The 25,089-nt window shown below is 29.7% G+C and overlaps 2 protein-coding genes across 3 annotated transcripts in view; both read right to left on the bottom strand.

The window, feature by feature from the left end:
• LOC107454483 (uncharacterized) overlaps positions 1-19,054 on the bottom strand; it is a 34,014-nt gene extending 14,960 nt beyond the window's left edge. Inside the window, exons 1-2 of the mRNA XM_087156619.1 lie at positions 19,004-19,054; positions 18,479-18,694 (exon numbers count right to left, since the gene is read on the bottom strand). Coding sequence (XP_087012745.1) covers positions 18,479-18,694; positions 19,004-19,054 — 267 coding nt within the window. The remainder of the gene's footprint in view (positions 1-18,478; positions 18,695-19,003) is intronic.
• Positions 17,886-25,089, bottom strand: part of LOC107454481 (nephrin) — a 136,428-nt gene continuing 129,224 nt past the window's right edge. For both annotated transcript variants that reach the window (XM_071177675.2, XM_071177676.2), the window contains exons 22-24: positions 22,935-23,084; positions 21,149-21,205; positions 17,886-17,946 (exon numbers count right to left, since the gene is read on the bottom strand). In XM_071177675.2, coding sequence (XP_071033776.1) covers positions 22,984-23,084 — 101 coding nt within the window. In that variant the 3' untranslated portion in view covers positions 17,886-17,946; positions 21,149-21,205; positions 22,935-22,983. The remainder of the gene's footprint in view (positions 17,947-21,148; positions 21,206-22,934; positions 23,085-25,089) is intronic.

The raw sequence follows: 25,089 nt of genomic DNA, 5'->3' as shown, positions 1-25,089 counted from the left end.
TTATCAAGTGTCGGCATTTTTCTATATTTATTACGTGCCGATGTTTGTCAATGTCATGGGTGTCGCAAGGGTCCGATTTTGAGGGGGTTGAAATTGAAATTCACAGTCACAATAGTTCTCTAGATTTCACGCATAGCAAAACATATTCCTTACTTCTTTATGTCTTCAAAAAGATGACTTAAATGCGTTTTTTTTTTCATCTCTTTCTCATTTTTTTTAATTTCATGAATTTTAATTAAGGATGATTCGTGATTATTTGGATGATTATTTGTCTGCAATATTGAGAGGGACTTTAAGAGATTTCTTATTATTGAAAAAAGGCATATACCCACCCAACTCCAGTCTGCGACACCTTTGATCGACATCTGTCGCGTGAATATATTTATCTTATTCACGATATATCATGAAAAAATATTTTCAATACCATTATTGTGATATTTAAAAAACAACGACATTTCTCACCAATGAATCGATCTCCCAGTCCTAGTATATGCACAAGTCTGTTTTATTTTTAAGAACTATTTTAACTGCATGCGGTTAACATACTTCCTATCACCAGGGCCGGATTAACCTATAGGCACACTAGGCACGTGCCTAGGGCCTACGAAATTCAGGGGCCTACGAAAAAATTGGGAGAAAAAAATTTGTTGACAAAAGTAATTTAGCTTTAAAAACAACAAGTGTATTTTGCACAAAATTATGAAGATACAAATAAAAATATAGTATTTTTTGGTAATAAATTATTTTGCAGAATCTTATGATCTAATATATTACTTTTTTGGATTCAACGAAATCTTGTATTATGCTGTCGAATTACAAACTACGCAAAATGTCGTATTCAAATTAAAATCCATATTAATAAAAATGCTAAAAAAAAATATGCAAGAAAATTTTGGCATATATTTTGAAAAGAGGGGAGGAGAGGGGGAAGGAGGGGAGGGCCCAAAAACGACTGTGCCTAGGGCCTACGAAAGGTATAATCCGGCTCTGCCTATCACCGTTGAGTAACTTCGAAAACCTGATTGGTTAATTAGCATATTTAAGATTAGGGTCTTAAGACAAGATTGGGTTTAAGCACGCCGAAATCAGATCAAAAAATACTCAGGGTGCTCCGTATATTTCTTTTTTCGGTTTGTGGCCTGAAAAAAAAAAGGTGGTGCCAAATTTTCTAAACATGTAATTAATTTTTAGGACCAGAAATCCACAAAATATGTATTAAGAAAAGTATACAAAGCCTGGTTATATTTTTTTGAAAAGATTTTATGATAATTTTAAAATGAGAAATTATTCTTTTAGCTTACTTACGAATTTTAACCCTTTTTTATATATTAATATTTCGTTTTGAGCCCTATCACTATCACACAATAGGACATTCATATCCTATATAGATTAAATATTCGAATTTAAATTACTAAATCGGCTACAATTTTTTACAATAATTACTCATAAGTAAAAGTACAATTTTAATAACAAATTTTTTCTGAATTTATATCCATAAGAGTATTTTGTGTCAAAAATTTTAATAACGATGTTGTTTAGGTAGATAAATTGAAATTAAAAACTTAAAAGTTCCAACCTAAATTAATTTGATGACACGACTCATTAAGGGAACCGTTTAGTTTAATAAAAATTTTTGAAACATTTTTTTCTAGAACTATTTTATCTGAAAGGATATTAGTCGATGTCGTTAGACGTTATTAATTTGCCGTTATTGTTTAATTAAATGAGTTGCAAATTAAAATCCGAAATACTCAAGCTCATATATACTGCGTCGGAGACCTTGACACTTTAAAGTCATAGTTTGTAAAATTTTAACTGTCCTTTATTGCTATATTTTCTTTCCTTTTCACAGTGAGTGTAGGTCAAATAGTTTAATAAAGTGATTGTAAAGAGCTAATTCAGTTAGATGAGATTAGAGCGAAATATCTGCTCTTTTTTTTAAATCTTAATTTGACAAATAACAATTCTCTGATGATTAGTTAGCAGAGTTCTAAATTTTAAGTGTCCAAATTATTTATCTGATTCTTTTAATTTAACTTTTAAAGTTTCAATGCGTGCAATGTCATGTTCTTTCTTCATTTGCAGTTTTCTTAAAATGAAAGGATATTACCCAATGAAAAATAAGTCTATTTGATGGAACTAATAATTAAAATGTAATGCGGAAATTATTTCTCTTGCACTCTTTTACACTTTATGCTTTTTTAATTTTGCAACTGCTAGTTTTATTGAAATTCAAAATTTATTAGTTTTAACGTAAAAACAATGCATAAGGAAAAATACCTCTTGTCAAGACAGCGATGCCAATGTGTAAATAGGTTTATGTAAAGACAGCACTTTTTAAACAGTAAAACTTTATAATTTCTTTACAGCCAGTCCTGTCGACTTGGGATATGATTTCAATCGATATAGCGTAAACAAATACTCCTAATAGTATAAGAGCAATGTTGGAAGCAATAATTAAATCTCTCTTTCATCCCTTATCCAATCATCTGTTATATATATCCACCATAGTTTTTATTATCATACAATAATTCATAGAGAAGAAGAAGAAAAAAAAGAATCCACTGACAATATTTTTCATAAAAACAAATCATAAGTGATGTATATGCGGAATTTTAAGGTACAGTGCGCAAAAGAAAGAACGGACCACACAGCATAACTTTGATCTAATGATCGGATCTTCACGTTTTAGGACTTAATCTGAATGGTTCGAGGGGGTAAACTCAATATGATCATTAATTGCTGCAGACGACATTTTAAAATATGAAACCAGACACAAGGAAGTACTTTCTATGAGTAAACATACTTTTTTTGTTGTTGACGGAATCGGATTTCTGACTCCCAAGATAAGTCGCAATCTGGGAAATATGGTCCCAATAGCTTTGTTAGGAGAGCGGTCCAAATTTCGAACCCCTTAATGCTAATTTTACTTTTTGCGTATTTCACAATGACTTGAAAACTTTGTAAGCGACTTGAAATTCTTTTTCACACAATTTTGAAACTCGTTCATCCAAAGGTAATTGCATGCAAAATATAACCATTAGTAAATATTTATTATTTTTTGTTATTTTATTTAATGCCAGTCGAAATACATTTGAATTGTAACGTATAGAATTTTTTACATCGTTTTAAAGACTGTAATTTTAAATGGCAAAATACAACATTTGAGAGAATTCGGTTGGATAGTTCCTATGAAAGCAAATTTTCAAAAAATTGTATTTTTTAAATTCGATTTCTCAGGAATTATTCGATCAATTCTGCTCAACTTTTGTATTCTGATATTGAAAATTCCATTTTTTTAAATGATGTACAAAATGCACACTTTGCTATTCAAAAATATTTCGACTGGTACTAAATAAAATAATAGATATATATTAAAACTTGTATTTCGCATGGAGTTATCTTTGGATAAACGAGTTTTATAATTATGGGTAAAAAATGCTCAATTCGCTTAAAATTTTTTTGAAATATGGTGAGATACGCAAAGAGTAAAATTAACATTAAGGGGACCAAACTTTGAATGGCTCTCTTAACTGAACCATTTTATTTTACAACCGTCGTTAAACAACCGACCTAATTTTAGGTTTAGGACTGCTAATGTTCAACTCCGTAGCCTTGTAATTTTGAACCAATCCAGAAGACAAGGAAACTCTGGATCAGTAGGGGAGAGTGGGGTCAATTGTAACATTTTTTACTTAACTATTTTTAACTGACAAAAATTCCAATATATTATTAGTATTAATTGACAGACGAGTAAAGTAGACTATCCTCTACTAGAAAAAAAAATACCTTATTTTAAATGTTATTATATCAGTTATTAACAATTTTTGACAGTCGTGCACTTGTTACAATTGTCCCCACTTACGGGGTCAATTGTAACAGTTCATAAATTCAACTAAAACATAGTTAATTATACGTATTATCATAGTTGTGATATATTTTTTTATTGATCAAAATAGTAATGATATTTTAGGAGTCAAAATAATGATGAGCAGAGACCTAAAGGGTTAAACTTTAAGGGGTTAAAAATTTTAATTTATGCTGTGAAAGGTGACAAATGAAATAATGCACATGCAACATAATATAAATGATATAGGAAACTATTGGTGATTCTTAAAGAGTTAAGTAATGGCTTGTAAACATAAAATTATTTATTTTCAGCTGTTACAATCGTCCCTTTACTTATTGTTACAATTGTCCCCAAGACGCCATTTCAGCTTCATTTGTTAAAAACAATGCTAGTTAATTAACAAAACTAATCTTTTTTTTTCAAACTGTTAATTAAGGTGTCCATTTACATATTCGGTTAATAATTTTTATTTGTTTAAACAAAATTACTTTGTTACAATATAATATTCCAATACCAAAAAGAGTACTTACGTAGCGTGAAAATATCTTTTGTGATGTAATTCTTTCAAAAGTACATAAAAATGGTTGCCAGCAGGGGTGTACATGTAGATTTATTAAATACACCTTGTTCGCCACCTAGGAACCAAATCTAGAACCCGACACTCGAAATATTTGCTCTGTTGCAATCGTACCCTGTTACAATTGACCCCACTTTCCCCTACCCCCAGAGGTATGATTTGTTATGGGAACATGAACTATGTGACTCGACAGATTAAAAGTGCATTATCACCAGTTACTACACTGCGAGTCCCTGGTCTGCGGGGATCGAACCCAGGACCTCTTGGACATGGACCCAGTGCCCTACCAACCAGGCTATCTCAGCCAAGCAATTAGAACTCGATTTCCCTGATTGCGATATTTTAGTGGTCACAAAATCAAATCTGTCAAAAAAACAAAAAAAGGCATGTTTATTCAGAAAGCGCCCGTTTCTTAGTCTGATTTTGTAACTTAAAATATTGTCTGAACTATCTAATTGGCATATTTGTAGTCACTCCCCATGAACCAGTAATATTGAGTCCTAGAACGTGAAGATCAGATCTTTAGATCAAAAGTTATTTAGAGTTTTAAAAAAAATGATTGCAACTATGATAAATAAGGTCTTCTAGTCAAAATTTATTATGATGAATTTTTTTTTTCATTTGCTACTTACATACTATATTACATGGTAATGTAACTGATTTTATTCATATTCCAAATTAAAATAATTTTAGTATGAAAAGAATTATATTTATGTATTAACTAATTCATCTGAAAATTCACGACAAACAAACAGTAAAATATTTTATTAGCATTGGTTGAATTTTTAAGTCCGTTCATTTTTAAAATTTTAATTTTATTTCATTTAGGTAATGAAAACAATTTGGAAAGAAAATACTTATAAATAATTTAGTTTAATGCATTGAAATCCTCGTGTTTTGTTAAGTTCAATAAACAATAATTGCATACCAAAATAGGCATGACACATTTCTTACTATTTAACTGCTAAAATTTTTCATCTAATTAATTTCCTTAATAAATATAACCATTTAATATTTTTTCTCAGAAAAAATTTTTGAGCGGAAATTAAATTCTAAAAATAGATTGCCTTCTTTTTAAGTGCTGCTAATATTTATTTAAATATTCGAAACCTTTAAGAGTTTGCTGTAATATTTTGACTTTAAAAGGTAGACGTTACGTAGTTTCCCAGTGCTACACATTTTAAATTTCTAAAACTTTCAAGAGTTATGACTTTAAAAATAATTATTAGCTATGTAACCAACTGGTTGATTTCTTCCAGTGATTAGATGGTTGTTTCTACATATATATAAACAAATATACCAGTGAATTGATGTTTAATTTTCGCAGTGGTAGTTACGCCACAATGTCACTGGGTGTTTTGAGTGCTGAATGTGAGAAGTGTATTAACTTCACAGTCGTAGTCCCTCCTGTGTTGCCTTTAGCAGTCGATTGTATAGTGTGTTCCAATGAAACTGAGCAGCAACAGCGTGAGGAGGTGGATAATGATGCAGTCACAAGTCAACTGTTCAATGTGGACCATCCAACGAAGTAGGCGTTACCAGTTCGAAGTGGGCGTTACTGCGTGTTCAAATCACGTCCGGAGGTCACTAATGTGGAGGCAGAGGCCACCAACCTTCATCTATCAAAAGGTACCTCGTGATTGATGAAAGTTAGCATGTCTTTATATACCAGTGAATTAATGTTTAATTTTCGTAGTGGTAGTTACGCCACACAATGTTGTCACGGGTACTATAAATTTGTAATAATGGTTTTGAAATAACGTTGCAAAAATTTAGATTTTTATTTCTCACTTCATCGCTTAGAATTCTGAACACGAAGATATCGCTTTAAAAGTTAGACCTGACGAAAGTATGAAACCCACCTGCTCAAAGTACCACTCGATCCTGAAGTCCGGGACTTTGCTCTGTAAAGATTATGCTTCGTATTTAATTAAGAAAGGAAAAGTAAGCAAGCAATTTCCGGTATAGTTATCAAATTTGAGCTTAAAACCAAAAAGACGAGTTTTTTGCTGTGTCCATTTTCGTGAATACGCTATTTGACCAAAATCTAGATTTATGAAATAACTGACAATTGTGCTTCTCAATTGTATATTCATTATACCCTTAGAGACAGTAAGAAGTTTATCAACAACCTATCGACAATAAATAAAATCCATCCACCAGAAATTGTCAACATAAAATGAAGCTATTTCAGTTTATTTACTTCAATTTCAGAATATTTAGTGGAAACATAAATTTAAGGATTTTTTTAATGTTTAAAATATAATTTTTTGATCTTGGGTGTAAGAAAAAAAATTTTAAATTGAGGTTAACATTTTTAAAAATTTATCAATTTCTTTTCTTTCCTCTTTTCTTTTTCAAGTGCGAGTTTTTTGTTTTTGAGCTTTTTTTTTCGAACAAACGAGTTACGCTAAGCAAACTTGAAGTTAACCTGTTTAGCTTTTGTAGCTCTATTGCTCACACTTCAAGCAAGGAATTCCAACTACCTAAAACGTAACTGTTTCCACCTATATTTATACATTTATTAACGATGAAAACACGTTTATTTATTTTCAAATAAACACTTTAATTACTTAAATACTTACAGATTTATTATATATAATAGATAAAATATTTACTTGTGTTGGGGAGCTCCCAAGCTAATACATATGAAACTATTCTGGTAACCAGCATCCAATACATTGGACAATATTTGGCGCAATTAACATTCTATGATTATATTCCGTTTTTGTGATATTACAAAGTTATTATCTAACATAACTCTAGCTAAACGTGACTAAAGCTATTATATAACATAATTAAATTTCCACTTGTAGTTGGGATAAAATTGACAGAAAATTAAGAAATTTGATTGAAGGAACCATTTAAGCAGTTTTATGACATTCATTTGAGTCCAATAAATTTTTTTATATTACGAAAACATGACGAAATGCGATTTTAAGTTATTCTAAAATATGCAAAAATTGCTGAAAACTGAAAAGGGTTATTTTTTTGTAATAATTAAAAAACAACTAATTGAATGAATTTGCAATTTTTTTCCGTATTAATGAGTTTATTTACTATTTTCTACTCTGCTTCATATTTCTAGGTAAAAATTACATTTCCTACCATTATTTAAAACTCGGGTTGCTGAAGAATATATTTTTAAACTGTTGACTATAAAGAAAAGTTCTATATTGAATTTAAATTTGACTAAAACTACAATGTCTTCACACAAGCAATAATATTTTCCATATAAATTTTCTGTATGTCAGAATTTGTCTAGCGCTATGCAACACTGGAAACAATTAAGAAAGCTGTAAATAAAGCAATAATATTTTCGCCACTCATTGTAATTTTTGCACAAAAAAAGCATTATATGTGTGTTGTGATTTAAAAGCAAATTTCTGGAAAAACATGGACAAATTCAAGAATTTCCATTCATTTTAATTTAAATTATGATGAAATTGTAGATTGAAGAAGACTGTTCTAAAATGCATTATCTGCATCAAATTTTATCTGCATCGCTGGAGCAAAAAAATTAACATTTACAGCGAATTTTATGTTTTTAAACATGTGTTTCCGAAGTCAAATTGTGGATTGAACACTGCTATTCTAAAATTATCAAGTCAAGTTAACAAAATTCATAGAGTTACAATTCTGATAATAAAAACTAAATCTTCATTTTTTTCACGCTAATTTATTACAAAAGATTTAAGTAGTATAGATTATTAATAAAGTTTAAATACAATTTTTTATAAAATTGCAAGATATCATGTGAATTTTATTTACTGCAAGTTCGAAATGGTTTCAAAGTGCATAGATTTTTTAGAGTCATGAAATAAATTCAGCACAACGTTATGACTAACGAAGTAAATAGTTTAATGTCTTTGTATTAATTACAGAGAAAAATCAATTCAATATTTTAACATGTTTAAAGTAATCTGGATATATTGAAATGGTTTTTCCTAAAGAGCAAAGAAGTTCAATACGACAGTACCCGTACGTTGCACATAAATTCTTTGCTGAAACCCAAATCATTAGTCTTACAAAATTCTGCGTCTACTATTTTAGACAGAAATATAATAATAGATTAATATTATACACAGAGCACCTGCATTTTGCAAACTACTACTTTATTAACTAACTAAACGTGCAAAAAATTGGACTGAAAATGAGCACATCTTTCTATCACACTTTGTTTGGGCTGAAAATTGATTGTGAGGCTTTCTCTGAAGGCGTTTTTCTTGAATGGTATTTATAATCATAAATTTCGTTTGCAAAAACATACAAATCCAACAAAAATAACTTTTTTTTAAATAAATAAATAAAATAAATTAAATAAGAGTATGAATGTGATTCCACTTTTGACAATCTAATTAAATATCTAAATCGTATTGAGTAATTATTCATTCTTATACTCCCAGTAAATAGAATGGGCTTATCAAAGTTGTGTGATTCCTCAATTCTTCACACTTTTCCCTCTTTGTTATCATGGTTTCGCCATATTCCTAGCAACAAGTTCACCTTGGCCCCAGATGGGCTGAAAATTAGCCCAATATTGGTCCTATATGAGCATGCTCCAAGGGACCATTATTAGTTTGTCTAGAGTTTTTAATATTGGCCCTATATAAGCCAATATTGGCCTTCACGGGGCCAATATAGGGCTTATATTGGTTGAATAATAAATTTAAAATATCGGGTGAGTCTGACAGTTCTACCTAGTGTCGATATTGAATGTAAAATTGCTGTAAAATGCCGGGTGAATCCGACAAATCTATATAGGGCCAATATCGGAAAATAACATTCCTTTGAACCTTTATTGAGCCAAGACTCGTGAATATTGGTCCAATGAGGGACCAATATTTTGCTGCTAAGGATCTTACTTTCCCCTCACGCTAAAATTTTCCAAGTTAGATTTGCGAAAACCATGGTAACAGAGAGAGGAAAAGTGTAGCAAATTAAGGAATCACTTAACCTTGAGACGCCTAGTCATTTTACAAAAAGTAGCTTATTGACGACGCGCAACATTAATTGGTGTCTTTGATTTTCAAACAATTAATGACGGTAGCTTATGATCTAAGTTTAGTATTTTTCATACAATTTTTATAAATACTCTGCCATTCTTTAAATTATGATCTTTTGTGAAACAGGACAATCACTGAATAAGTCTAAGCCAACAGTTAAATCGCTTCAATTCAACTATTGTATGTATTTAAGATTAACCATGTATTCAAGATTAACCCATGTATATTTCAAGATTAACCATTAACCCTCTCAATAATACTCTTTTTTTATGAAAGTGTTTAAAAATGGATCAATAATTCTTAATACGCAGAGTGCTTCATTATAAACGTCCCAAAATCTATTTTTTCAGTAAAGAAAGTACACTTATCAGGAGTCAATCAAGCGAGGAAAAAAGTCCTCTCAAAAAACTGATGAAAAAAAATATTGAATCCTGTTTGAACTTACAAGATTAATTAAAACTTTTTATTGCTGGAGAAAACAGAGGAGTTGAAAAACGATAATTGCGATGATTACAAACCATTCCAAGATATAAGGCAATTCAAACTGGTTTCGATGTTTTTAATCTTGCCTCCTTCAGAAGTAGAATTCAATAATGTTTCAGTCTTTTCCTCACTTAAATATTGCGATATTTTTTTGTACTTATTTTTTGATAAATCCAGATTAAAAGGAATCATTACTAAACACTTTGTATATTGATGGTCAACAGAATATGTGGTCTGCAATATGTTAATTAGTTCTTAATATTTTCTCCATGATAAGAAAAACATTTCCTTTATAATTTCTTGATAAAATTTCTTCAGCATTTTTCTACTTAAAATCAGTATTCTGTATTCATGTTATTTTCATAAAACTTTATTTTTTTAATCAACTGTAAAACATTAATACCCATAAAAAGAAGAACTAAAAATTTTCAATAAAAAAAATATTAACGTTTTATTTAAAATTTAAATTCATATTGTGTTAAGTTATTTTTATGCACTTTATTTTCGATGCTTATAGGGGAAATTTATGTTTGTGTATGAGATAAATATAGTTTCTGTAAAATTTGCTGTGGAAACTGCCAAACATTTAAACTACGCCAAAGAACTTTTTGTTTAAATTTATTAATTATCTTTAAAGAATAATTTAATAACAAATACAAAATAAAGAGAAATAAAAGATTAATTGAATACTTATGATTAAATTAGTAATTAAGTTATGAACGGAATTTATTATGATCAAAGTTAAAAATTCATTTTTATATTCAATAAAAAACAAGATAGAAACATCAAGGAACAAATACATTAATTAAAGTTAAGAACTTACTGCAAAGATGAAAATACAGACCTTATAAATACAGGGTTACCAAAAAATAAGTTTGCCGCTTCAAGGGAATGCGTTCAAATGACATAAAAATTTCAGCTGCAGCTTATTCAAATGATGTAATTGACATTTATTCTATATCAAAAAAAAAGAAGTTTAGCACAAAAATTCGGCACTTAATAGCGCTATAACCCAAAACTATATAATACAATGTTTTATAGTGCTTATTGAGTTCACAAGTAATAAGGTATCATCGGAAATGTTCATTATAGACATTCTGTTTGTTAAAAATTGGTGAATTCTGAACAAGTATTTGTTACTTCACTGTAAAAAATTTAGAAGCTAGGTTACGACTAAGAACCTGCAAGTGTAACACTGACCGTAACAGTAAACTAATGCCCCTAAAGTTATAATGACCATAAAAATAAAGGCTTCCCCGTTCCTCGTATCTATTAAACTGAATATTCGTAATCTTCGCATGTTCGTTAATGTAATCTGCAGTTTCGGCACTCATATTGTTTGAGACTCAGGTAATCTGTTCGTAGAATCAAGGCGAATCGCAGATGAAATAGTGTAGTGCTACAATCTGTCAAAGAATACGAGAGTTGCACGTTCGTTGTTCGCGAAGACCAATGTGGAGGAAGTGAGGAAAAGATGTTCCTTGACTGATTTTTGATAAAATAATAGCCGACTCTACAAATTTTCGTGTATTCGACGTATCTTTCTTGCCTATCTTGTAAAAAAGAACCAAAACTGTTCAAACAGAACTGGAAGAACTCTATTGAAACTTTAAAAGAATTGCGTTGTGGGAAGCGGACACGAAAATATCAAATGCCTCCATAAGCCTTACGCAAGTTGGTGCAGAAATTTGAACCATATTGAACGTGTTTTTTAATAGAGCGTGACTTAATAGCGGACTTGCACGGCATTCTTATTTGATATTTTTTTTTCCAATGCCCACCGAGATAATGACCTAGTTCATAGAGGCAGCTGAAGGGAAGATTTGTTGGCCACTCTTTCAGGGGCACCATATTAGGTGGACCAACGTTGCTCCCACAGTAAGGACAGATATTACAGAGAAGGAAGGAACATCCATGCCTTGCCCGGGATTCGAAACCAGAACCTTTCTGATGCAAGGGCAGTTCCCTAACTCCTACACAGGCCGGTCGGCTATTTGATAAATATCAAGGGCATCATTTGAATTGACTGTTGTTCTAATTTTAACTTATATAGACCTATTGAACGCTTTCTAGCTTCTTCTGGGAGCAGAAACTTATTTCCTGATTGCATAGTAATTCTTGAAATAGAATAATATTATTAAAGAAAATAGACTTTCAGATTATACATAGAACTGAATTACATGAAAACATGACAAATATGAAAATGCAAGTAACTGAATTAATAAGTAAAGAGCAAAGGCAAAATACAAAGTTAACAAGAATAATTGAAACATACATTTGTTTCATTTTAAAATATTTTCTCAATTTACAACATCATAAACTGTAGAAACTATGAGTAGTTAAATCTATATTTTTTTATTCATAAATGCTTAATTCAAAATATTTCCAACATAAACAATCAGAGTCTTTCACCTTATACTAGAACATTCATGTAATATTTGCAAGCGTAATAACTATTTATTAAACATTTATTTAATTTCAATATAACTTAGCATATTTTTTTTACAAAAGTGGATAATATTTACCTTAATTCATAAGAGTAATGTATTAATAAAATTATGTTGTATTAAAAGGAATATTGATAAATACGTTTTTACTAAAGAGAAAGAGAAAGTCTAATTAAAAGACTAAGAAATGAAAATTAATTGATATTTACGCACATTCTTCAAATGTTTTTACCAGGAAAAGTTTTACAAATTATCACAAATTTAGTAAAATTATAGACTAAATTAACTGAATAGAGAAAAAAATGGTTTTTAACTAATTCCGATAGATATATTATTTTTTTTCATGGATTATGTATATTGTACAACGTAGCGTTACGTTTCTTTCAGTAGTTTATTTTTCATACAATTCTTTTATTTGTCTAAAGTTCATAGTATTACGTACAAAGATAGCTAAATATTTAAAAGGCTTTCAATGTTATACTGCTAATAATTCAAATTATTTTTTCATAAGTTATTCTATCTTCATATCGTCGTGTAATTAAGTTTCTTGTCTTTCCAAGACACTTTTTACATTATTTTGTTCTTCAAAATAGCATTTTTTTTCTTCCCCATTTATAACTTAATTCGAAAATTTAGAAACGGTACTAATTTTTGAAGCATGTACGAAACTATTTATAGATTTTTTTCTATAAGAGGTGTTTAAATGCTCAATGTTGATTCAACTTTTTTTTACCTTACTATCTTAATTATTTTTAAAAGAAATGTTATTTATTAATTAAAGGAAGATTATATAAAAATACCGTGACTAACTTTCAAGAAAATGCTCAAATAACAAAAATGGAAGCAGTTTTTTCAATATTATAAAATAATCCAAAACGTAACACTTTTTTGTTACCATAGCAACCTTTTGAACGTACAAGCATTACACTTTTTTTTCTAATAGTATTAAACAAAGAGCGATAAATAATACAGGTGCGTAATATAATATACACATACATTTTAACTTAATTAATGTGAATATATTTATGTTTCTGCCTTTGTACATAAATACAACTCTACAACTAATAATATGAAAATATATGCTTTTGAAACAATCACTTGGATACGCTTTCTCGAATGATCCCTTTTCTTAAAGCGTTCATTTCCAATAACAGCAAAACTTTATTTACAATCTGTTTTTACACCATCAATAATTGTGAGATTTAATGTTACTATATCGTGATCCATTTAAACAAAATCTAGTTTAGAAACTTGAATACAAATCCTACGGGAATGATACTTAAATCTATTATATAGCAGTAACTGTTATAAAATTGGCAGTGAGTGCTCAGTATTAAGGCTATACTATTTATTTTTGAGTTAGTTATATATTAGAGTATTAGTTTTGAGACAAGTTCTAACTACTAAACTAATTAGAAATATACGACATTGTATAAAGACATATTAAGATATTTGATTCTTTTTTAACCAACAAATATTCATTTGTGTCATTTTCATGTGAGTGCACAGTATGGCATTTTAATACAAAGCTCTATATTAATTTTGCCCAATAACAGTTCTTTAGCCTTAAAAAACTTTCAACAATGTGTAGAATTTTAATATCTCATAGACATACGGTTAAGAAAAAGTACTGGGTACAAATATTTATGTATGTATGTATGAAAAAATCTATCGAATCCTGCAAAAAATATACTGGGTCATATTGAAAGTTTTGTTAGCTGGCCTTCGCTTTCGTGTTAAATTTAAGAAATAGTACAGGATGGTATGGTTAGGTGTACAATTCTATAAACATTATAAAATATCTCCCAAATGTTTCATGTTCCTGGAGAATTTTCCAGTATTAAATGCTTTAATATAAATTGGCCATTATATTGAAGTAACTAAAGTAAAATTTTTAGTTTTGATTAAAATGCTGCGAAATTCATATATTTTCCTTCTCCTATTCTGGAAAATGGATGACATAAATTTCAACAGTAAAAAAAGTTATAAAACTCAGTATTTATTTGTGAATTTATTGCTAGAGTAAAATAAATAAAACGGCACAATTACTGAATGGAAGTGGTTGAGATAAAAATAAAACAGCTGCAATTTTATATTTTCGTGATTAGATCGAGCGTTGGTAGTATTAAAAGGTAAAAAAAAAATATCAAACGAAAAGATTTGACATTGAAAAATAAAACGAAATAACTTTAACTTTAATCTATCGTGTTTAGAAACACGTCCTAGAACAGAGAAGGCATTCTCCCGGGTTGTCAGAAACGAGAAATCTGATTTTTTAATAGTTCGGATATAGTGGCATCTTTTGAATTTTCCCTTTCTGCATAGTTCATGTTTGCTAAGTCAAGCTACTAAATTGATCAATGCGGAGGCCTTCTCTCTTCTAGGAGATCTTAGTTTAGATTGCACGTCGGTAATCTCAAAAGAAACACACAAAAAAAATTATAGAATGTAAAGGTTTAACTAGGCTCATTTTAAATTTTAACTATCGTGATAAAATAACCACGATGCTCTCCAAAGAAAAGTATATAAAACTCTCAGAGCAATAGGATACAGTAAAGACAAAAGTAAAGGACTAAGAAAAAAAAGTATGTGCTCACAAGTGACACTAAGAGCTCAGGTTCAAATCATGTCTATAGCTTAGCTGTTGCTGTTTTGCTTGCATATTAACATCAGTTTCCATTGATCGCATATAATATCGTCAATGACTGATATAAAAAATCATCATCCAGTGATAAGCAGATTGAATTTTTTTTTGCCTGGGTTTAAGGTTAAGAATTTCAAATATTATAGCCACATACTTCAAGAGCATCACGGGGATAAAAACATAACAAGTATAATAAGATGTTAACAATGTTTACATTTTATTAATATATTAAATATGCAAAATTCAGTGGTAATGGGAAATAATCTACTATAAAACATAGATTTAGACAAAAATCATTTTACAAAGTATGATTTTACACAAACAAATTTGTTAATGGATGGCTGTAAAGCTGTGGAACATGATTAAAGTTTTAATCAAGAAAGATAGACATTAAAGGTATTTATTTATAAAACAAATTGTGTAATAAAGTTTAAAAGTAAGTAAATTTTTGAAGTAATCGATCTATTTCGAATTTAAAATTTAATTTGCATGTGATTTGCTCTAAAAAAAGTAACATTTTTTCTACTTATGTATAATAGTAATACATAATTGTCTTTATTGTAAATAACAAATTAATACATAAAAATGAAATAGTTTTTGGATGAGTTTGTTCCTCTTAATTAATGCATGTCAGTATTGTTTCTAAGCCCTGCAGAAAACTAACAGTTGCGGCAACTATTTTTTTAATATATAATAAATGAAGTTTATAGCTATTTCTGATAGCAACTAGCTATGACTTCGCTCCAAAACTCCTAGACGTTTCTTATGTATTGTTTTTAGAGAAAAAACTCTTTGTATTGTTTTTAGAAAAATTTTTCACGCAATATAAGTATTTTCATGGTTAAATTTAATTTTAGATTGAAAGTTTTGTTGAAAGTAAAATTCTACTAAATGCATTCTACTTTTGTTGAAGGTGGCAAGGGATTTGAATAAACAAGTTTATTAAAGTAATTAAAAAAACATGCACAAAAAGCACTTCTAAAGCATTTAAGCGTTAAAAACAGGAAAAACTCTCAGCATGACCCAGTGTTTAGTATTAATTTTCTAATTATAATTGAACTATTTCTAATCGAAAAATATAACTTAATTTTTGATTCATGGACTTACAATTTCAGAAGCTTATGATTTCAGTACATTTAAAACCTAGATATCAAATAAATAAATATTTTTATTATAAAACTTGTTATTATTTTCCAATGCATATAGATAATTACATTATACACATCTGCTTCATATTATCAAAATATAATAATCATTTCCTTTGTTCATTTATTAAAAAGTACTGCAAAAAAAGCATTTCAAATAATTTTGAGCATGTAGTATTGTATAAATGGAAATTTGAGAACATAAAATATAAACATTAACGTAGAACGTTAAATAACAGAGAAGGCCTCACAATTATATGTTGTGAATGCATAGATAATTGAACATTTATGTATTGGCACATAGTATCACTTACCCTCATCTGCATAATAACCTGTTATGCATTGTTTTAAATATTACCCTAATATCGACATAGTTCTTAAATATTTATTAAAACATGCAATCAAATACTATCTCAATTCTATAAATATTTTACATCGTTTAAGATGTGTCAAAAAAGCATATACTCAATGTTAAGCATTTAACGTAACGTTAGTATTTAGCTTACGCAATTGTTAAACATTTGTTTAACGTTTACAAACAACAAAACACTTATTCGTTTCTAATGAAACAAACAACAACACTATTATGTGAATTTTAAGAACACATGTTTAGAAGTTTTCATTCTTATGAAGCTATTTAAGTTTAAATCATAAGAATTTTTGTATAAGGATTTATTACAGAATTAAGTGTTTAATATTTAATTTACGAAAGTAAGTCAAACATACTTGTAAATCTGTACATCACTCTTTTTCTGTAATAAATAGTTTAAAAATATAAGGATTTATTGCTGCGTAATTAAATATTAACAAATGCAATGTTAGTTAAACTTTGTTAAAGCTAGCTTAACTTCGTTAGATGAAAGTTAGTTAAATTTTCTGATAGTATCTATCAAACAAATAAAAAATTAAGTCAAAGCAAATAGAAGAGTTTAAACTCTAGTTAGGTTTTCATACAAATGATTCTAAGAAATATTTAGAGTATATGCTTTTTTAAAATGCACCTTAATCACACTAAAGCATATGTTTTTCTTAATATTTACCCGATACAATCATGTAATACATGAAACGCCCATTAGAATTCACCTCAATGTATAGTTTTTTTTTAAAAAATAACTATACATTCCAGAATATAGTTTTTCAAAAAAAATAACTATACGTGCACTTCAACTTATAGTTTTTTTAAAGAAAATAACTATACGTACACTTCCGCGTATAGTTTTTTTTAAAGAAAATAACTACACGTACAATTCAACGTATAGTTTTTTTTATGCAAAAAGACTATACGTACACATCAACGCATAGTTTCTTTAAAAAATAACATTAGAGTCAACTTTCACGTAGGAACATTTTCAAAAAATTATACAATTAAAAGAGTTTGGAACCATATATATCAATATACACAATTTCTTATTACTCCTATTTAAAATTGATACAAATTAAGGTTGTCTCTCTACTAAATTTACATCTTAATGAAGTAAATTGTATCGTGTAAATTGTTCTTCACTATTTCAAATGCATCTTAGCGTCTAATGATGTATTTGACTTATGCATAAATACTTGCAAGTAATTCTTTAATATATGTAGTATGCACCAGTATTTGAGCCGATCATGGTGACTGGTGATTGCAAAGCCTCCACTGTAGTCAAATCCATATCAATTCCACTACGACATTTTTCCCACCAAAGTATAACTGGTGTAATACTCGTATACAGAGGCACTTATTTTGGGATAGATTTTCTTTCGATGTTAGGCCCATTAGAGCAGACACCGAAGGCTAAAAAGAGTGGAGTGGCTCTGAAAAAGAATGATTAATGTTATATTTAAAAAGTTTTGAGTTGATGTAAAGCAATTAAAAAAGTTTTATCTGTTTTACATCAACGGTTCCCAAATGGTCTTAAGTAGAACCCTGGAGTTAAAAGGGTTCCGAGAGTTAAAACTAAAACTTTTTTTATACATTTTTTTTTATCATTTTTGAAATTTTTTATTATACTTAGACCTAATCAATCGTCCATTATTTACTTATTATTTCAATTGTATTTATAAAGATATATTTAAAGTAAAAGGCCAAAGAGAGAGAAGTTGTAACTCAATATATATATACAATACTGGCCAATAAAATTGCTACACCAGGAAAGAATGTAAATAGCAAAATGATATTTACTGGGCACATACATAGTTGGAAGAAAAGGTGATTAAATTTTTAGGATATTTGGACGCGTAGATCCTGAGGAATCAGTACTCAGAGCAGCCTCCCCTGGCAGAAATAACAGCAGTTATTCTCCTGGGCATCGAGTCGAACAGAGATTGGATAGCATGGAAGGGTTACGGCATTCCATGCAGCTTCTACATTATGCCACAATTCATCGACCGTAGTCACTGACGAGTGGTGGCGTGCCAGTCGTTCGGCAACCATTGACCAGACGTTTTCAATTGGTGAGAGATCAGGAGAACGTGCTGCCCAGGGCAACAAGCGAACGCGTTCGGTGTCAAGGAAAGCCAAGTCAGTGCGGACTCCATGACGCCGTGCATTGTCCAGCTGAAACTAAGTGTTATGCAGGACGCGAAGATAAGCAGAGCAACTGGCCCTAACACATCAGAAATGAAATGGCTGCTTTTCAAAGTGCCAGCAGTTGCAGACAAGAGGTGAACGAGACGTGTATCCAATAGCACACCATGTTATTACTCCAGATGATGAGTGAGTATGACGGTGTCGAATGCAATCTGCCAATGGGCCTTCTCCACTATGTCACCAAATACGGATGCGGCCATCATGATGCTGCATACAGAACCTGGATTCGTCTGAAAAACGGCGTTAGGCAATTCATGAGCCCAAGTTCGTCGTTGATCACACCATTTGAGGAGCTTCCGCCTGTGATGCAGCACCAAGGATAGCCGAAGCCATGGTCGCCGTGCTGACAGCCCATGCTGCTGCAAACGTCGTCGAACTGTTCATGCAGACGCTGGTTGTCCTACAAATGACCCCATTTGTTGACTTAGGGCTCGTGAAGTAGCTGTACGATCATTTAAGACCATGTGAATAACATGCCGGTCTTCTCGGCTGTTTGTAATGGGGGGCCACTGACATCCTGCACGGAGCTCCATATGACCGTCATGAAACCATCGATTCCATATTCTGCTAACAGTCATGGGATCTCGACCAACGCGAGCAGTAATACTTCGGTATGATAAACCACAATCCCGGTAAGCCCCAATTTGGCCTCGATCAAATTCAGACACGTGCTGGTAGGCATTTCTCTCTACACGAGGGATAAAAAAATTTTTTTATCCAAGAACAAAGCTCAATTTCAATTTCTGTATGAGAAATTTACTGTCAAATCTCTTCTTTTATACACATTTTAGGTGTCGCTACCGCATCCTGCTTTGCATGAATGCGCTGATAATCTAATCATCTGCAAACCGCAACATGCTTGATCCGTCCAGCAAATTTCACGTTCCTGGTGTAGCAATTTTAATGGCGAGAGAAAGAGAGATATTATGTAATGTTATTATGTAATGATAAAAGAATTATAGATTAAATATAATCCATAAATAGAAATTACTTAAATCTAACTCACAATTAATTAAAACCTTTCCCACAAAGAAAGTAACAGTTAAATATGAAATTGCAGGAAAGAAATTATCGGAAATTTTTTCTTAACGTGTAGCTTCTTTATTTTAGTACTTTTTTTCTCTTGTAAGTAGAAGATATTTAAATCACTGTTAATTTTTATGCACAAAAGAAAGATTTACTGAAGTTAAAGATGGAAAGAATTTTTTGTGATAAGATCGAAACACGGATTTACGACGGTATTGAGTGTGTTGAAAAGTGATTACTGAAATACGATTCCTTGTCGTATCATCAAATTAAAAATTGATTTGATCTAGCTGTAGCAAAATTAAAAAGGGTGCAAATCTATCAAATTGATTAAACAATTCTTCTGTTACAAATCGGAATTTTTGACAAAATTGCTACTCATTAAAATATAAGTTTAGGTAAAAATGGCAAAATGCCATTTTTTAAGCGAACAATCTTTTAAATGTTTGTCATTTCGGAATTACTTTAAGCATTGCCAATTTAATGCTTTCGTGTTTTCCACAGTAGTTCATTGATTCTAGTTTAAGCTATTATGGAATTGTTTTCTCGAAGTTTATTCTAAGTTACGTTTTCCTCCAACAAATTTGCGTAAAAAAAGTCATTATTGCTCGCGAATGAGTACTTAGATTAAAAAAAAAAGGGTGTTGATAAGGAGTAAATAAATGCCACGTTCACGAGATTTTACGTAAGAAACAAACATTAATTTTAGATTAGAAAATTTTGCTGTAATATAAATTACTAATTCGCTGGAGTCCGCGAATTAACGGTCTTGAGATTCGAGGAATTCCGAGAACTAGCGATCAAATGCCTGGATAATATTTTACATAATTGTGGTTTTCAAAATAAACTGAAAAAATTGCCAATAACATTAAAATGAATAATTCTTTTACAAAGTAATGCGTTTCCCTAATAATCATTTTAAAAGTTTTTAACACTTCTTTTTAAAGCAATACAGAAACAAATTTTTAGCTAGACTAGATTCATCTCCAAGACGACAAATTCAACTGTCTAACAATAAACCTAATTAAACATCGCGCTCTAGTTTTTCCCTATCTACAGAGCCATCTGTTGATGGATTTTGAAATTTGGTTGAATGAATCCTTGCTTCCTTAGCAAAATGAGAAAATTATACTTTTTTTTATTCCTTTCCATTTAAAAAAAAATGATTTTTCAAGTCGTCCGATATTTATTGGCAGTCGGAATTAAATAATTCATTCCGATGCATAAAGTATCGGAATTAATAAAGAGTTTGTTTTAGGAAATATAATGTAAGAAATAAACAATATGCAACAAAAAGTATGAAAAGAATTTACTTTTGAAGCAAGTCATTTTCGTAATATAAATGATATAAGCTTTTTTTTAAATTCTAGCACAAATAAAGTATGTTTTCAAAACTCTTACATAGGATAATCACTCAAGTGAAACGCAATGTGAGCTGTCTTTCAGGGACGGGACACGCTGTAAAAAGGAAGAGAATAATAAATCATAAATGTTTTAAATCATTAAATCTATTTATGCTAGATATATTTATGATAATTGATGCATGAATAATTTGAACACAAACACATCTCTATACTACACAAATGACCATAGAAAAATTTAAAAATTTTTTAATTTACTCAATAAAATGTAGGAAGTTTTTTCGCATTTCTGAAAATCTAATTTGAACCTTTGAATTAAATTTCAAAAATACCTTATAAATATTGGAGAAGTATTTGAAAAATTTTGTTGATTAAGCTGTGCTACTTTTCTACTTTTTAAAGATCAAAATCAATCTAATTTATTGAATTACATATGAAAATCGCCATTAAGTATTGTGAAAAAAGAGTAAAGTTTATAAATATGGGAAATTCAAGAAGTATGGTAATTATCAAATATTTACGACAACACCTACTGAATAAAATATTTTCAAAAGATGTATTTGTCGAAACTAAACTAAATTTGTCTTTCAAACTTACATGTTCAAAATATATTTAATAAAATGTTTCAGTTTCACACAAGAAGAAATATTTTCAAAAAAAATATTCCCGCAAAATGTTTAATAAAAAATTAAAATATTTTTTTACATCAGAACATAACAAAAGAAACTTTGAAAATTGCAAAAATTTATGTTTTTAAGAGCTAAAGAAGTTTCTGAACATAAAATGAGACTATTGAAAGCAATATCATTAAATTTAGAAACATAAAATGAACTGAGTTAGTATACCTTTGAAGTGCTTCATTTTATTATAGATTATATAACATGAAACTCCACGTAAAATATAACTCAATTAAAACGCATAATTAAATAAAAACAACACAGGCAGATCATAAAACAACTTCGAACATAGCAATCTATGGTATAAAAAGAAAAATGAATCCAACTTTGAGCTTTAAAGTCAAGTGTTTCATTTTTGAGCCCAAGAATATTTTTAAAAATAGCAACTTCTTAAAAATAACAGTTAAAATAACAAGAAAGAAAGAAAAAGATACTTCTTTTGTTATGCTATAAAGTGTTAAGGAAGCTATGAATAATTATTAAAATTAATATTTAAGAGAGGTCTGAATAAAAGTTAAAATTTAAAGCAAATCTTTTGAAAAGTCTGATGTTCTGATAATTCATATAATATTAGTTTGACATGCATTATTCCATTCTGATCAAAACTACTAAATTGTTGGCCGAAAATACAAAAATTTTGTACATTTATTAAAATTTTAGAAAATTTCAACAAAATCTAATTTCCACAAGAAGGAATTAGAAATTCAATTATTCATACAATTAAAATAAACCTTTCATGTGAATTATGCGCTGCTAGAATTACATATCTTTAACTGAGGCAGCTTTTCCAAGCAAAAATAATATTACAATAATGTTTACTATCTTTAAAGTTCTGTGACCAAGCAATTATAATAGGTTTAATAACATTTCATTGTAGTTTATAATAACAATTCATTATAGTTTATATTTCATTGTATAATTGGCTCTTTTATTGATAAATTTGGTAAACTGGCAAAGCACAAATGAATCATCTTTCAAAATTTTGAAAACGTTACACGTTTCAGGATACTGGTTTTATTTCATCTCTTTCTACCTATTTAATCATAAAGTAGATATATTCAAGAGCTATATTAAAATAACAAATGAAATCTATCAATACATGCTAAAACTAAACTAGATTATTTAATAAGGAATTGAATGTTTACTTACCTGATGATGACATACCTGATAAATCTAAAGCTAAAGTTTGAGCCCGCTGTCATGTTTCCGGCGGCATAGGCAAATGATGGCAACTTGCAGCGCTTTCAATATTAATGAGCACAATGGGATGTGAATGCTTCACTGTTATGTATTCCAGACCTGTAAGCAAACAGCACAACACATCATCAACAGCGCATTCATAGAAACATGTTATATATATATATATATATATATATATATATATATATATATATATATATATATTCACGTTGTCTGAAACGGAATCTTTTTTAATATGCGGAACAACATAGCTGTTATAAGAACTGACGAAAAAAATTGAGCTTAAATAAATTGAAAAATTGTAAGCAAAACCTAACTATCATTAAATCACCTTGAATTTAAAATATTTGTTATGAAAATTGAATAAATGTAATGCAAGAATGAGCTTACAATTGTTTTGCTTTTAAGCAAAATTGAGAGATCAAAAAATGCATGATAAAATTATAAATTTTAATTTTCTTTCTGTTCTTGTAATAAACAATAAAATAAAATAATAATATTAATAGAAGTATCCTCTATGAAATCTTCTATAAATGTCCTCGAACATAAATCCTCTAATAGAACAATTCTCTAGTATCCTAAGAAATATCCTGATATATCATTTCTTAAATATTCTGTTCTGTACTATAGGCAAAAACGAAACATTCTATATCGACTAAAATGTTAGAAGTTATATTTTTTTTGCATGTAGGTAATTTTAAATGGATCTTAAAAAAACTTTTAGCTTGGTTTACAAAGTCAGAAAATGAAAAAGTTGGGAACTGCTACCAAAGACGATCTGCTGATCCACTCAGTAGATTGATGTAGCTAAGCGTTCACTATTACTGTTTTACAATTTTCACCCACAAGACCTCCTAAAACTAAAAATCATAGAGTCAATTTTTATTGAATTTAATCTTTGATATACGAAGAAAATATTTGTGAACGTTCTATTTTATTTTAGACAGAAAAAATCCTACCCCCTTAAAATTCTTCCTATCTTTTGAATTTTGTGTTTAGGTCCAACTAATTTTTTTCTTCTCCATCTAGGCAAAAGTCGCATCACGAAGCAAACTTTTATAGAAACTAATGGTGAAATTTAACTTGATCTATTGAAAGCCGAGTCTTAGTTTAATAAGTCCTGTTTTAATATTTCAGACAAATTAAATTCAATCTCTAAGAATTTATTACATTTTATCATTTAAGGGATGCATGAACTGGGTGTTTTTCAACGACCACCTGTAAGACATATTTTTAAGATCCTTGTGAAAAATAAAGTTTGGAAAAATTGACACTGGATTGCGCAAAATAGTACTGAGACGAGAAAAAAACTAAAACGCTATCGAAATATGTTGAAGTACTAGTCAGCAGGGTGGAACTGCAACTTTAAAACAGCTTGATTGCCCGAGATAAGAGAGAGAGGAATCGAACAGATTATTCTGAAGAACAGAGTTTTTTACCTCGTTGCATGAGATTTTGCATGAGATCTGGAATATAATCAAATCTCTGTTTTTAAATCTGAAACCGGTTTGTCTCTCCAAGAGATAATTTTCTCTAAATGACATTTTTAGTACATTTCTTTTGAAATATACAAGTTTAAAATTATTATCTTTTATAATAAGGAGTCGCGTAAATGTAGCAATAAATTTCTAGAGGAGTTAGGGCACATCACCAGGAGTAAAATTGCTAGAAACCCATGCTGGAAAATGACATCGTATGTGACTAGGGGCGCTTATCTATTCAGACCTGTTCAGATGCACACGAAAAAACATGTCATCATAGAGTGTCCTACGATGACGTTTTCTGGCATGGGTTCCTATGCAATTTAAATTCTGATGATGTGCCTAAGTCTTCCCCTCGAAGTTTGTTGTAACAATAATGCGGCCCCCTGTTATATATAACGTATTTAATCTTGTACATTTCGATAAAATAACAGACTAAAAATTCATAACTATCGAAGCAAAACACATTTTAATTTTGAAATTCAAACACCCGAATAAGGCAAGATCGAGTATTTGCAAATGGAACGAAAAATTCGTTCCCCAGTTTTATCAAAAGCACCACCCAGTTTCAGAATGCAATCATAGAGGTTTTAATTTTTTCTTTAACGCCTACTTCACCTGTG

The sequence above is a fragment of the Parasteatoda tepidariorum genome, chromosome 2, assembly GCF_982258835.1.
Source record: "Parasteatoda tepidariorum strain Cologne lab strain chromosome 2, Ptep-v5.0, whole genome shotgun sequence".
In the NCBI taxonomy this organism is placed as follows: Eukaryota; Metazoa; Arthropoda; class Arachnida; order Araneae; family Theridiidae; genus Parasteatoda; species Parasteatoda tepidariorum.
This window is presented reverse-complemented; position numbering and strand designations above follow the sequence as displayed.